The sequence below is a fragment of the Austrofundulus limnaeus genome, unplaced genomic scaffold (assembly GCF_001266775.1).
Source record: "Austrofundulus limnaeus strain Quisiro unplaced genomic scaffold, Austrofundulus_limnaeus-1.0 Scaffold35, whole genome shotgun sequence".
Classification (NCBI taxonomy): Eukaryota; Metazoa; Chordata; class Actinopteri; order Cyprinodontiformes; family Rivulidae; genus Austrofundulus; species Austrofundulus limnaeus.
In genome coordinates, this window is record NW_013952437.1 from 357,503 (window position 1) to 372,746 (window position 15,244).

General features: G+C 38.8%; 3 protein-coding genes and 1 long non-coding RNA gene across 7 annotated transcripts in view; 3 read left to right on the forward strand and 1 right to left on the reverse strand.

Moving 5' to 3' along the window:
• The window catches only part of slc25a34 (solute carrier family 25 member 34), a 6,798-nt gene extending 3,187 nt beyond the window's left edge, over nucleotides 1-3,611 (forward strand). For both annotated transcript variants that reach the window (XM_014006373.1, XM_014006372.1), the window contains exons 4-6: nucleotides 1,252-1,404; nucleotides 1,480-1,614; nucleotides 2,492-3,611. In XM_014006373.1, the coding sequence (XP_013861827.1) occupies nucleotides 1,252-1,404; nucleotides 1,480-1,614; nucleotides 2,492-2,662 (459 nt within the window). In that variant the 3' untranslated portion in view covers nucleotides 2,663-3,611. The remainder of the gene's footprint in view (nucleotides 1-1,251; nucleotides 1,405-1,479; nucleotides 1,615-2,491) is intronic.
• Nucleotides 3,612-4,345: 734 nt separating this feature from the next.
• LOC106516162 (transmembrane protein 82) lies at nucleotides 4,346-6,552 on the forward strand. The gene is made up of 6 exons (XM_014006371.1): nucleotides 4,346-4,470; nucleotides 4,580-4,652; nucleotides 4,736-4,922; nucleotides 5,003-5,414; nucleotides 6,002-6,186; nucleotides 6,260-6,552. Exons 1-6 carry the CDS (start codon nucleotides 4,383-4,385, stop codon nucleotides 6,425-6,427), a joined length of 1,113 nt encoding a protein of 370 aa, XP_013861825.1. The 5' UTR covers nucleotides 4,346-4,382; the 3' UTR covers nucleotides 6,428-6,552.
• A 2,109-nt stretch (nucleotides 6,553-8,661) lies between these two features.
• On the reverse strand, nucleotides 8,662-12,093 carry LOC106516165 (uncharacterized). Its single transcript, XR_001310070.1, has 2 exons — nucleotides 12,005-12,093; nucleotides 8,662-8,999 (listed from the first exon to the last, which is right to left on the reverse strand). It is a non-coding gene; the product is annotated as an uncharacterized LOC106516165 (long non-coding RNA).
• fblim1 (filamin binding LIM protein 1) lies at nucleotides 9,020-14,671 on the forward strand. Of its 3 annotated transcripts, none has more exons than XM_014006374.1 (8): nucleotides 9,020-9,323; nucleotides 10,223-10,563; nucleotides 11,173-11,327; nucleotides 11,762-11,855; nucleotides 11,934-12,103; nucleotides 13,551-13,729; nucleotides 13,852-13,972; nucleotides 14,060-14,671. In XM_014006374.1, exons 2-8 carry the CDS (start codon nucleotides 10,236-10,238, stop codon nucleotides 14,168-14,170), a joined length of 1,158 nt encoding a protein of 385 aa, XP_013861828.1. In that variant the 5' UTR covers nucleotides 9,020-9,323; nucleotides 10,223-10,235; the 3' UTR covers nucleotides 14,171-14,671. The 3 variants fall into 3 exon arrangements, with proteins under 3 accessions (XP_013861828.1, XP_013861829.1, XP_013861830.1); XM_014006375.1 differs by lacking the exon at nucleotides 9,020-9,323 and adding an exon at nucleotides 9,768-10,002; XM_014006376.1 differs by lacking the exon at nucleotides 9,020-9,323 and having other exon boundaries at nucleotides 10,012-10,563; nucleotides 11,176-11,327.
• The last annotated feature ends 573 nt before the right edge of the window (nucleotides 14,672-15,244 follow it).

Here is a 15,244-nt window from a genome sequence, read left to right on the forward strand (position 1 = left end):
TCTTTCTTTCTTTCTTTCTTTCTTTCTTTCTTTCTTTCTTTCTTTCTTTCTTTCTTTATTCATTCATTTCCGTTTGGTTTCATCTATAAAAATCAAAGACCTCCGTAATAAACACATATTTTATCATGTTTCCTATTCTAACAATTCTTGTTCATTATTAGGGTTGGGCATAATCYTATCGTGTGCAATTAATCTTCAGAAAAACATTAATCGATTATTTTTTGACACTTGACGATTAATACGATTAATGTCACCAGGCAGACTGACTGGATATTTCCCCGGTCAGTCCGCTTGGTGCTCCTCTCCGCTTCAAATATGTCGAACATTTAAACAAAAGTTCTGTAATTTATTTATCTATCAACACAATTTAAAATTTGAAGTATAGCCTGAAGTCTGATTTTGACACAATTTGGAAAAGATTTGATGAAAAGATTTGAAAATGATGTTTTAGCACCAACAAGCTGATTCCCAAACAGACAATAGCTGAAAACTGGGCTTTTGGTCAATAATGAAACGAAGGTTGAAAATTTCTGAAGTCATGTGTTGAATCTATGTTGTTTTTTTCCCCCAGATTTTTAATGACGTGACTTTCACATACTGTTCCTCTACTAAACATACTTGTTTGCTTTCCTCAGAATGTGAAGTGCCTGTGAAATGGATATCATTCAAATACAAAAACTCAAAAAAAAAAAAACCCTTTATAATTAAGTAGCTTGGCATAATGCACACAATTTTACCAATTTTGTCATAAACTGTAATTTTTCCCTTTGAAAGTGGCTCAGCTAAAGTGAAACAGGAAGTGACATCAAAGGGGAACTCTTTAAGAAGGGGAACATGCAAATATCTTACCAGCTGTTCATCTCAGCAGCGTGATTTTTTTTTAGCAACATGTTATTAATGTTATCTTCCCAGAAATGCATTCATATTTATTGCAAATATATATATATATATCACAGGCACTTTAAAGCACACACTGCAAATAAACCATGGTCAAGTATACGAACTAAATGAGAGAAAGGCAGACAAAGTGTTAAGAAAGAAAAAACACTTTAAAAGACGATAATATGTCTTCTTGGATTCAAAATATTAGTTTAAAATCTTTTTCACAGAACAATAATTGTCTCTTGTTGTTTCTTTACTAAGATTTTGACAGTTTTATCCACCTAGTTGTCATTGCTTGACAACTTGAAGTAAGAATCTTCAGGCCCCGTGACGCTCTTCATCCCTCTCTCTGCTGTTTTTCCACCACAGGGGGTTTCTGATGCCTTTGTCACCATCTACAGACGAGATGGTCTCACCGGTCTCTGGAGGGGGGTGAACGGGGCCGTGCCTCGGGTCATGGTTGGATCGGCAACTCAACTGGCAACCTTTACCTCAGCCAAGGACTGGGCGTCTCGCTCTCAGGTGAATACGATGAACATAACTCGGCAGCTGCTTCCTGCCAGCAGATGGTCACAAAGTTTCTCTCTGTCTGCGCAGTGGTTCAGTTCAAACAGGTGGCTCTCGGCGTTAATCGCTGCCTCCATCAGTGGTGTCGCCGTGGCCATCACCATGACGCCGTTTGATGTCATCAGCACTCGGCTCTACAACCAGCCAGTGGACGAGTTTCGGAGGGTGAGTTTAGATTTAAAGGGATCCATGACTAGATGTAACATTAGACCCTATTTAATAAACATATATTTTAACTGTAAAATAAAGACTGTAAAAATACTGTAGGCTGTTCAGTTTTTTATCATTTTTAAACTAAAAATTTAAAATATATTACACGAACGGGGCCATTTTATTTACATGCAAAGCATTCTGGGTAATTGATGACATGGATAGGTCCTCGGTGTGAGGCTGCTAGCGAGCTATATCCACCCTGAAGGTTAATCTTGGACAATATCTGACGATCGGCTCTTTAAACTGAAACCAGAGAGTGTTGACAGAGAGGAGAAGGTAGAAATGACTCAGCCTGTAATTGAAAATATAAATGGAGGACAACAGTTTAGCTTGTTTGTTGCACTAGCACTGAGCTAATACATAAGGCAAAATAGCGTCAGCGCTAACGCTGAAGCTAACAGGCTAAGCTGAGGTTCTTCCATGAAGCAGCTCTGTTGTCCTCCATCCARATTTTCAGTTACAGGCTGAGTCATTTCTACCTTCTCCTCTCTGTCAACGCTCTCTGGTTTCATTTAAAAGAGTCGATCYTCAGATATTGTCCAAGATTAACCTTCAGGGTGGATATAGCTCGCTCACACCGAGGACCTATCCATGTCATCATTTACCCAGAATGCTTTGCGTGTAAATAAAATGGCCCCATCTGTGTTAAAATAAAAACTAAACATCCTACAGTATTTTTACAGTCTTTATTTTACAGTTAAAATATATGTTTATCAAATAAAGTCTAATGTTACAACTAATCYGGGATCCCTTTAAACAGAACCTCCTCCTGCACAAGACGTCTGCAGGTTGAACAGATACTAAGATGTTGTTTTTGTCTGCTTTCTAGGGGCGCCTCTACCAGGGGTTTTTAGACTGTATGCTGAAAGTGTGCCAATCTGAGGGTCTGCTGGGATTATATAAAGGCATGGGCCCTGTTTTCCTGCGACTGGCCCCTCACACGATGCTCAGCATGCTGTTCTGGGATCTGATGAGGCAACAGGCAGTCAAAGACTACTAGAGCCTGCAAAACATGTGCCTTAAAGGGATCCTCCACTGATGGGTGAACTTTAAGTGGAAACAAAAAAGCTGGACATTTCTGAAAATCACGTCTTTTCTTCTTTTTGTTGATTTACGTACGAACACTGGTGTTTTTGTGATAAAAACCAAGATGGAGTCAGCAGCCGGTTTGCTCTCGTTGTGTTTAATTATGTAACACCTTCTTGGCCGCCACCAGTAATTTGTTTTCGTCTAACGTTTCTCTCTGCCCCTGAATCAAGAAATGATCCGACACCCGAACGCTCGTGAAATGTTTCAGCAGTTTTTATTACATACGTTAGAAAAGATCAAACAAATGCAGCGTAACCRTTTTTTTTTTTTTAAATCCAACACTGGAAAGTGCTGGTATAAAACCAAGCTGTGCTCCTCTGTTTCGAGCTTTTGGGCTGTTAGCTGTGGATTTATATTTGTTTTACAAATCAGAGTGAGTTGTCAAGTGTCTTTTTTTACTCTTTTGGAAAGCAAAAAATGTAACAAGTAAAAAAAAGTGTTTTTAAGCGAGACACAAGCACAAAAGACGGGTAAACTAAGTATTTATGATGGTACGTGTTGTATGACTGTTTTAGATGCATTTCTGTTAAATCTTTGAACTGTGTAAAGTCACAGCTAAGATGTAAGCAGTTGTCATGAATTTTTCAGTCTGAGCAGAGCTCACGGTGTTCAACAAAGTGGAGGAACGAGTTTGAATGACTCAATAGTTCTTCCATTTTTAGAATCAGGAATTACTGCTGCTTGTCAGGTTTTACTGTCTAAATATACTCACCTTGTCATTGACAAAGGAGAAACTCTGATGGTATGAGCATATGCAAATGAAATAATTTGATTTGAGGCCTTTATTACAGCTGTCTGACACTTCAGGCCTTTTAAATGCAGGAAATAATCACAATAAACATTTTGATTTTGTAAAAACACTTTTTATTGCTTAATCTTTGAATAATCTCAGCAGCACCGATGGTTAAACGTTATGAAATGATTCAGCAAAGACTGAACACATTTTGACCATCAAATTAATTAAAAACTCATTAACTTTAGGACTAAAACTAGAAATATTATTTTTAAACTTGACTCTTAATCGGGGTGAAGTTTTATTTCAGAATCAGAATATTGGTCCTCGAGGGAAACTAGTCATTATAGCTGCAACTGTTCAAGTTAATTAGAGAATACAAGATAAGCACACTAGAATAAAATAAGTATAAAACACTATGGAGAAAAACAAAATAAACAGGATGTATAAACAATATGAAATATAAACAAAAATATAAACAGCATGGTTAGGTGAAAAATATCCCATAATATGATATAGGAAGAGAAGATGAAGGGATATTGCACGTTTGAATAAAGTATCGTAGAATAAAACGCACCGATGGWATAAAGTGACAGGTGACCTGAGGGTTCACATGGACCTCAGTCTATGAGTTTATTTGATTTTAATCATTTTTGAAAGGACTTTCAGCCTCTTTTATTGGAAAGTGGTTACAAAGACAGCTGGAGGCTAAATCAGTTTAACCTTTGAACCTGTTGATCAATAAAATCAAAAATAAAGAGAACATTACTTCTTTACCAAAGGTCTTCATTCTGAACACTGATGGAGTTTTAGTCTGGGACAGAGCTTTAAAAAATGGCAGCATGAGAAGAAAATCTTAAAACTGGTTTTAATTTTTGTTTAAAATTACAAAGAAACAATGAAGTTGTTTTTTCTGTTCTCTTGGATCCTGGACATCTTTCCATGGACACCATTTGATTCAAATCCTGTGGACAGCTTTTGTCAGGGTCAGTTCATGTTTTTTTTTTTACTTAAAACATTGTTTTCTCCATTTGTTGTCCTGTAATCGTCCTGTAGTATGACTTAGTTTATTCATGTTGTTGTTTATGTTTAAAGGCCTCATAGGTGCGTGTGGAATATCAATACTCTACGATCTGATGAGAGTTTACAATTTTATTGAAGCATGCAGGTGAGATCATCCTGAGACAAAAAAAGAAAGCATGGATTTCAAGTGAGAAGTTTTAGAGGATTCTTAGTGARGTTTCTTTTCAGTGATTCTGACCGTGAAAGTAAACAGAGGCCACCCTTGTTGAGAAACCCTCTGAGAAGGAAATGGAGAGCATCTCTTCAGTTCTGGTGCCTCAGTGTCGTCCTGTCTTTGGTGGGAGTGAGGGTGGCCTCGCTCGTAGTGCTGGAGTTTTTGCTCAGAGCTGCTTCTGCGTTGACATCACCCGGATCGGTGAGTTCCTCAGGTCGGCTGAACATCTCAGATCAGTGTTTGTTAGTTTGTTCTACATGTTGTGCTTCTGTGTGATTTAGGATGCTAGAGGTGTGGACTTTCTCCTAATCCAGAGCCAGTTCTCCCTGGGTTGCAGCCTCACCTGTACTCTGGCCTTCCTCCATCAGGGGGCTCCACACAGCTCCTTTAGTTTGCTGCTGGCTGCTGGCCTCAGCTGGGCCCTGGCCAGCTACAGCAGCAGTCTGTGGACCCATGTGGCTAGACTCTACCCACTACACAGCACACAGCACTACTGTGGGAAATGCATCAGTCTGTTGACCTCTGGACACACCATCCTGGCATCGCTGCAAAAGCTGGTGATTTTGACCTTTGCTGTAGCATCTTTGGCAGCTTCTTCTACAGTTTATGAGCACTTCCTGAATCACAAGGATGCTATAAAGTTCTGGACGCCACTTACTGTCTGCTACGCTATGTTGGTGGTTTATAATCAAGGTAAATAATCCAAGCAGCTACAGGTTTTTCTTTTTCCACACTTGAAATATGAGGGTTTGTTTAAAACTAAGCAGCAGAAATAGAAACAGAAAGTAGTGTAAAAAAACTGTTGGTACCAAAATGCAAACTGAGAACTTAAAAATGAATAAAAAGCATCATTAGATAAAACAAAAATAAGCAAATATGACCATTTGTCAAGAATAAATTAAACTAATATATGAATTTACCATAAATAGTAATAATCCAAATGTAAAATTAGTTTAAAGTTTGAAGGTTTTTGAAAAGTTTTTAAAAGTGCAATTTTATTCATAAAACATAATTTCTTTATACACTAGATTTTCATCTTTCAACATAAAAAATGTCATCTGATGTGTGGATAAACTGCTGCAAAATAAGTATAATGGTTGCTAAAATTATAACCCCTTATTTTGTGTTTAACAATATGGAATATTTAAAAATGAGTAAAAACCATGAACAAAAAGTCAACAATATTCCTAGCTAATTAAATTTCTTATGTAAACCAAATTAGTTTTAATATAAACAAACGTAATTGTTTTTCAGAATCACGCACTGCTTTTTATTTGCAGAGGAGCAGCAGCGGATGACGGGTTCAGAGACCCTCCTGCGGACGGTGGTGTTACGACTGGGGGGGTTACTGATGCTCATGATGCTTCTGGGCAGCTGGTCCGATGTTCTTCACCTCCTCGTCTCTTTCCTGGGAGAGGGYGTTTGTCTGCTGCCCTCTCAAGATCTGCTGCAGGCTGCTTTAAAGGCATGAGCAAATCACAGCATTTCTCCCACTTTATTGGTTTTGTAAACGACTCATTATATTGATTGTGTTTTAGGAAGAAGAGACGAGCTCCAGCAAAGAGGAAAAGAGGCCCAACCACAACGCAAAGACCAGAACATTATCAGATGACGGTCGATGGTCCAGTGACTCATCTGAACCAAGAAGAGCGAAGACTCGTGATGATAAAAGAAATTTTAGTGATAAGTTCAATGACGTAAAGTGATTAATTCATGCTGTATACATTGTCTTAATCAAATCAAGGAGTAACTCTGTGTGTAAATTTGTTTTCAATTTGAGGTGAACAATTAAAAATGTAATTATTTTAAATAAAGCATTCTTTGAAAAAGGTTTCTTGATATTTTTTTTATTTTAAGCACTTTTCTTAGATGTTTATCACAAAAGCCACAAGAGGACACTGTATATGTTTGTAACCAATTATGGAGGATCTATTAGTTTTACTTATTGGCACGAGTTAAAGTGAAAAAAGTTCAMTTTATTTGCCTTGTACCACCAAGAAAGGTTTCACTGAGCAACTCTGTCCTCAGTCTGTCTGAATTTTTTGCTGTTATAAGGTCCAGTCAGATCACTCAGGACGGATGTTGGTACCAAGAACCTTTTTTAAAGGAGTCCTGTTCAAAATGGCTCAAGAGGTGATTTAAAAAGAGAAAGATAGAAAAAAAACCAATTACAAAATAAAGGATAAAAGAGGATATATGGAATATAAAAACATTCAATCCACATGAACAACAAACACTCACCAGCAGGATGCTGACTGAACTCGCCTCACAGTTAAAACACAGATGTGATGATTTCCTKAATCAAAGGGGGCAAAGTGTCGTTACAGCAGCGGTGACAGAGGAGAAACTAAAACTTCCTCATACTGTGGAAGCTGTTCAAACGTTCAGAAGCTGCAGATCTGCTTCAGTTATTTATCTGAGAGACAAAGTAAATGTCTCGGCAGGATGAGAACTTCAGTACGGAAGCTGAGAGCGGCCGTTTTCCGCTTGTAATTATTTTCCATGGTTTTCTTGTGATAACAACATAATACTGTATGTTGTTATCACGAGATAACAAGGACCGTTTTCTCGTGATAACAACTTATGGCTTTCCTTGTTTATCATTCAGTAACCATGGTCCGATCCCCTCAGCTGGTGACCGATAAAGTTTATTATATCATCAAGTTCAAGATGACTGTGTAAACACCTGCTGAGCTGCAGGCGGGCCAGCCGTCTGCTTTAATGATGAGGGTCGATCTGAAAGTTATCTGTACAAGACAAACATCACAATTTGAGCCTGATGATACAAAAACAACACAAAATTATYAACAATTAACAGGTTGACTTCAGGCCCAGGACACTCTGCAAAAGAGATCTGAGATCTCAATGGGATTTAAATGACAGACAGACAGACAGACAGACAGACAGACAGACAGACAGACAGACAGACAGACAGACAGACAGACAGACAGACAGACAGACAGACAGACAGACAGATAGATAACTTCATTGATGAACAGCTGAGGGGACCACGACATCTCCATGATTACTGAATGATACACAAGAGGAAAACCATCTGGAAATTAAGTTGTTATCTCGTGAAATGACACGATTAACTCGTTATCATGATATAACAAAAAATATGTAGTTATCTCGAGAAAACCATGGGAAAAATTACTTGTGGAAAATGGCCGTTCTCCTTTTCCGTACTTCAGAAAAATATGAACCAACCAAACAAAAATCTTAAAAGACTGAACAGACTCCTGAAATAAAATAAAACWTTGCAAGAAATCTAAAGCAAACAACAAACTAAACTAACTAAATGACAGTATTGCTCTTATTTTTACAGAAATCAGGAAAGGAACTAAGAACACGAACTAAAACAAAACTGAAATTTTTTAACAAAAACTGTTTGAAGTTAAGAAATATGTCTGTGTTCATGTTCGTTAGCAAAAAATCTCATGAACGACTGAAACAGCTTCTAATGAAAAAAAAAGATCATTGGATGAACTGCTGATCCAACATGGCCACCACGGCTAACTGACCTCATCCAGCACATGAATGGGTCTTAGTTTTATGGATTTTAAGCTAAAACTTTCAACTGAAAGTCATCTGCGACTGATTACATGAGATCTTTGTTTAAAACTTTGCCACAAAATCTTTCTGTTAGCAAAACATGACACAAACCACAAAGCACATTTTAACACAACTTTTTTTAAAGTTATTTTGGAGTCAGTCCAAATCATGATGGCGGCCACAACCGACTGACCTCCGCTGTAATCTGGTAATCTGAGTCGGGGGATTGGAGATTTGATCTGGTTCATGTTATAGAGAAGAAATGAGCACTACTGTTGCTTTCAAACAGCAAATCTTGATTTTAAAAAAAGCCATGAATGTGGGGTTTTGCTAACAGCGATGAAAGTGTTTTTTTTTTACTGATGTTGAGAAAGAAAATCGTGGGATCTATCAACATTTTTATTACAGAAGCAAAACAACAACTAATCTAGGATCTGTTTTCCAGGTTTGAAGTGGTGTTGAAAAAAGTGTTAAAAAACTCATTTTCCATCCTTCTCATTTAGCTTTATTTCCCATCTGTTGTGTTTTTTTTTTCTTCATTTTTTCTTTCTCATTCTTCAAAGTGAAAAGTCYTGTGGAACTGAAGAGGTTCATAGGGTTTAATGAGGATTTTGGCTTTGAGGGGGGTGGAGGGGCGAAGTGTGGTGGTCCTGGGATTGTATCATTCGTGGGCATGCTCCTTCCTGCAGCCGTGACATCACCGCAGCATTCCTTTCCACGGAGCTGGAACAACAGAGACCCCCATCACTCTCCTCATCGCCTGTTAACCCTCTCTGCTCACTCTGACCCACATGCGTCTCGTTTCTTCCTCTAACCTCATCTTTCACTTCGGAGGGGACGGAGAGCAGATTTTAGTTTTTGCACTACAAAGCAACTGTTTTTTCTCTCCAGAGCTCTCACCTAAGATCTCCTCTTTCACAAATCCCAGAGAAGCTGCTCCTGAAGCCYAAACTGCACCAGAAGAAGAGGCTGAGAGGTCCACTGTAACCACACTGCCTGCTCCCATCTGTGGGGCCCAATGGAGCTAATGCCACAAGATTACTGATAGTGAGTCAAGGCTAAAGTTGATATAATGTGGGGGAAGGGAAGAAGGAAAGAGGGAGAAAGGAAAAAAAGGAGGCAGACCCGGTGAGGGAGGTAAAGGGAAAGTGAGGTTGTTGTTTTTTTTTACAGAACAATARGTTGCAGAAGAAAAAGAGAAAAGGTTGGAGGTAGGAGCAGAAGGGAGGCAGGTACAGTCACATCCTGCTGGCACGCAGAAAAGTTTAGAAACGGGAGCCGTCTCTGCTTGTCCACGTCAGGGTGAAAAAAACCTTTATGACTCTGCAATTGTGGAAAAAAAAGACCAACTTTGCTCTATTTGCTGTGACTGCACAGCTTTATTGCACAACTCTGAGGGTGTGTTTGTGTGTGTACGTGTAGGTGCATGCGCATTTCATGGATTGCCAAGTTTTCATAGTGGATGAATGTGTCATGATTTCTTTCTTTCTGTTTTTTTACTGCACTTTTGCCAGAGATTAGCTGTTCACTTTTTATGGTCAGGAGGGAGGCTGTATTGTCATTCAGCCAGAGGAGGAGGAGGGGTCAGCGGACGAGTGAGCTGAGGGAGGGGAGATAGAGAAGGAAAAAGGAGTGGCTTTGCTTTGCAGATAGTCACCCCTCTCCACCGGAGTGAAGTCTTCTCTCAGAAGGAAGAAGAAAGGAGGGAGAGAGACTTTTGTTTCAGGTATGTAGGGGCAGCTCATACAGGGTGTGAGTGGCTTTAAAGGAAACAGGTTGTTTAGATCTGTGCCTTTTAAATCTGAAACCAGCATGCCCAGGAGGGCCAGAAACTGGACTGTTGAGATAAGAATGAAATTTATGGCTCGCTGTCAGTCTCTTTATTGCTGAGGTCATTTCAGCTCCAGGGTTGAGTTGTAAACGTTGTTCTGTGCTCGTCTGCGAAGGTTTCGTACCAGCATGGCATCCGCAGCTACCCCAAAGAGGATGGTGTCCTCCGTCTTCATCACCCTGGCTTCTCCTCATCGAGCCACGGTGACCCAGCAGCAACCTGCCCTCCAGGCCCACAGCGCCTCCGGCAGGGAGCGGAGYGTCAGCCAAGGTGACGGCGTACCTGTCCACACACCCACGAAACTCGACCAGTCCTCCTCTGACGCCCGCAGCTCTGCAAACAGCAAAAACTGGACTCCTGGTACCCCAGTGTCAGACCCTCAGAGCTCCCAGCTTGTMCAAACTGGATCCACCAAAGCAAAGCTGCGAGAAGATCAGAAACAGAGGATCTCTCCGGGTATTTATGATTAAATGTGTTTTTAAAGTGCACTCTAGATATAAAGAAAACYTCAGTTTTTACTGTCCAGCTGGGTTTTATCTCCCCGCTCCCCCTGGTTGGGGGTCACTCCTCTATAATTTGCATTCAAACCCTGTCTTGTCATTTCCACTTCTTTTATTGTCCTCCCTACAGACAAACTGGATCTGATTATTTTTTTCCAGACCATTATTAGATTTCTGTAAGTGATTCAAATCTAGTTCTTGAAAACATTTTTGTACCTGTGGCTGCAGGGGGAGCTGTGTGCAATCACATATCGGCTGATGTTTTAAAAGTGTGCGGTGGTTAAAGCAGAAAGTAAAAGGAAAAAAAGGGCTGAAAATGTGTTGGATTTAAAGAAATGTGAGCTTATTTCAACTTAAGAACAGCAGCCTCGCATTAAAGCCACAACACACCAGGAACAATCTGTTGCTTTTAGTGTCACACCTGAACCTGTCAGGTCTGACCAGGAGAGACTGTTACATCGTTTAAAACTTGCAGTGTTACACTTCTTTGTTGTTTTTATTGATCTCAGGCTAAATTTGAAGGAATTTCTGTGCTGACCTAAAAATATTGTTTTTCTCTTCAAAGCAGAGCTCTTCCCTCCTCCCGATGAACTTCCTGCATCTCTGAAAGGAAAGCTCTCTGAAGAATCGTCACTTCCACCACCCCCTCCATCATTCCCACCACCTCCTTCATCACTCCATCCGCAGAGCCCAAATCAGCATCCAACCAGCAACAAAAAGGTTTTCCAACTTTTCTCTAACAAACAGAGCACCCTCCAAAAACTGGTTGTATGAAAAAAGAAGTGTTTTGTTCCATCAAAGTCCAATCTCAAAACAGGTAAACAAAATTTAGGGAAAACTGGCTAAGCTGGAACAGGAAGTCTATTGTTTTCACTGCCCAGCATCCTTTTTCTATTGTTTCTGCAGTTTTAGACTTTATACAGTTTTTTCCCTGCACATGCTCTCTAGAATGTCCTCTTCCACATTTATGAGTCAACATGTTTAGACCAAAAACTTACCACTCATCAAAACTTTTCATCAACGTTTTTTAGATCCAAACTGAAATATCTGTTTATAATCGCTCTCAGCGTTTTGGCTTTCTTACTAAACATCAGTCACACAGTTCCTTTTGTAACTTAAACCTAATTTTTTCTTTGATTTACATGTGCACTTAGGTTGAAACATGCATACCGTCTAATGGATCGACCCAAAGTGAAGAAATCTGCGAGATTCACAAAAACGGCCAAGAGATGCAAGCACAGAGCAAAGGTAGCAGCATCTCTACCCACAGTGTTTTACCCTGATCAAATAACAACCTGCATAAACATCCGATGATATTCGCTGCAGACGTGTGCGGCTTCTGTCGGAAACCCGTGGCTCTGTCTGAACCTGCGCTAGAGGCCTTGAACAGGACTTACCACGAAGGCTGCTTCCAGTGCAGATCTTGTCACATCCCCCTGGCTGGGAAACAGTACTACAACAAGGCCGGGATCCCACTTTGTGAAAGCTGCTATCAGGTAGATCTGAAAAAAACAAAAAAAAACAAACAAACAACAACATTGATAACAAATCTACAAATTCAAAAAAACTATGTAAAAGAACAAACTATGCAGAGTTTTAGACATCTGAAGTGGGATTCTCATGATAAAACACAAATCTGTGCTTTTTCAGAGGACTGTTTTATTTGTTAAACACTTAACTCTGACCAATGAATTGTTCAGGCTGTAAAAAAGGCACCTGAAATTAAAGAGATGAACCAGGGCTCTGTTCAAACCAAATCTAACAGCTTTACACACACAAATTTAGCCCCAAGTATTCTCAAATCCTAAACCTAAATCAGATCTTTGCTGGATATTTTATTTTCCAGTTTCCTATAGACATGACTTTCAGATATTGTTCCTCTTAGTTAATTTAAGCACATCTCATCCACTTTTCTTTATTTTTAAATTACATACGGCACAATATCTATAGCCAGGTCTATAAACTCCACAGAAAATTAGTGAAAAAGCAGCTAAAGTTCAATGAAAAACTTCCAAAGAGAAARTGGAGAAATCCTTTATCCAGATCACCTTAAAGTTTTCTAACTCATCTGACTAAACTGCAGTTAGTTCAACATAGGGCAGCACGTCTTGCACTGAATTGTTCAAAATACACAAATGTTCTCAATTTGCACAGGGCACTATTGGTAAAAAAAAAATAAGGTTGATATTGCCCTTTTAAGCTTTTTTAGAAATATTGTATTATCTACTATCTGTTTAATTAATCAACTTTTGTTTAGCCACATTGTACACATGTTCAATACTAGACATGCTTTAAAATGTTGTTTTATTTTTCCACAATGCAACAGGAATGCTGGACAAAAGACTGTTATTTTTAGAGGAATGAGAACATGGAATTCCCTTCCCTCATCATTTTTAAATARAACAAATATTAGAGCTTTTAAAAGGGCATTGTAGGGTGTTATAGTTGCACATTTATGAATTGATATACTATGTTATTAATGTTATATTAAGTGTGTGTAATTGTAATTGTTTTGGTAATGTTTGTTTTGCCTTTTTTTTTTTTTTTTGAAGGACCCCAGGAAGAGTAGCCATTGTTACGGCAATGGCTAACGGGGATCCAAATAAAAAATTTTAAAAAGTTTTCTAAAACATCTGGCTCTATGGAGAGAAAAAAAGACATGTGAGAAGTTTAAAACTTTTGCACATTAATGAAATCAACAAATGTCTTTTGTTGCTTTTGTTGTGTTTTCAAAATAAATTCTTACTCTGTGAATTTTAAAAATGTTCAGAARAGAGAGAAGCCTTTAAATCAGGTGACATCAAATCACCTTTTAAACTGCTTGATTAACTAACAAGAACAGTCACCTGTGAACAGCTTTAAAYTAAAAACAATTAAAAAGTCAAAAATCTGAACAGAAGTCCCATAAATCTAARGAACCGCCACCTGTTTTGTACATTTCAGGCTAGTTTGGAGCTGTGCTGGGCTTGTGGGGAGGCTATCACAGATCAGATAATCCGTGCACTGGAGCGAGCGTACCATCTCTCCTGTTTCACCTGCAAAACATGCAAACAGCAGATTGGAGAGCAGACGTTTGCTCAGGGGGAAGTTGGAGAAGTTTACTGCCTCCAGGACTACTACAAGTACGACAGCAAACGATTATGACAAAAAATATATTTTATGAATGCATTTTCTGAGTTTAGAAAATGCWAAATGCAACAAATGTCTTCACTTTTTGTCTTCTTTATAACTGTATGTATTAAAGGAAATATGCACCAAAGTGTAGCTCCTGTAACCAGCTCATTATTCCAAAAGAAGACGGCACTGACAGCTACACTGTTGAGTGTTTTGGGCGTTCTTACCATGAGAACTGCTACAGGTGTGAGGTAAGCATTCACTGTGCAGCCAACTATAAAAAGACCTCAGATACAGTCGTCGCCGGTTGTTTTTAAAGTCTTCCCTCTCGTCCGCAGGTCTGCATCATCCAGCTTTCCCCTGAACCAAACGAGCACGGCTGCTACCCTTACGACGGGAAAATGCTCTGCAAATCCTGTCACCTGAACTTGGTTTCTGGGCAGCAGTAACAAGACTTGGATCCGAGAGCTCGGACCTGTTCAACAAGAGACTGTGCATTTACAAACGTCATAACACTTTTTCCAATGGAATGTTTATTATCTTCACATAACAATGATTCTGCTTCATACCTGATAAGTTTGCACTCAAAAAAAGAAACAAATTTATGCAACTGGCTTCACGATGAACATCTCAACTGGTATGCTTGACCTTAGTAAAGAAAGTTTAAGAAATATAATAATATAATGCAAATTATATCCAATTTCAACAAACATACAAGTAACAGAACATGTTGCATAAACAGTATAAAAGTATTTCAATCATATCTATGCAAAAAAAAAACATAAATCAAGAAAGGCTGCCATATGAATTATATTTTATATTATCATGGAAATATACCATTCACACTGATTTGACCATATATTAACATTCCAAATATTTTTAAATGTATATATATTTCTCAAAATACTTACAGAATTAAATATGTATACAATCTTTGTCTTGAAAAATAAGAGTTTTCCTGTTTGTGTTTTTGAGCGTTGCTGTAAGCTATTAATGGAACCAGATGCAGCCAAAGCTTTGATTTTGTTGCATCACTGTCCTGAATTTATGATTCTCCTTTGTTTCTTTGTTCAACCCATAGTTTTGAGCTAAGGCCACAAATCCCTCAGCTGAGTCATAGCATAACGACTGCTCAGTTCTTTCTTCGTAGTTTTACACGCCTTTTTTTAAAGACAGTTTGAGAATTGGTTTGGTTTATGTAACCAGTGTGAGCTGGTGAGTCAATCAAACCAATTTGAGGAACTTTATAATCCACTTTCATGGCATTTGTCTAAACGCATTTAAGACAACTAGGCTAGTCCATCAGCATCCTAGAGAGATGCAGTCTGGTGTAAGACATCAGAGATAAAAGCGGGGTTCACACCTTGGTCAACATCAAATTCAAGGACCTTTCAAGGACTTTCCAATTTCCTCAAATTAAAGAACCATGCGCAACGGCAATTATCTACTGCTACTGCAGAATGTTACCAATAAACAGGTTTAATATCATGTAAATTCAATGAAAAACTGAACAACATAGAAGT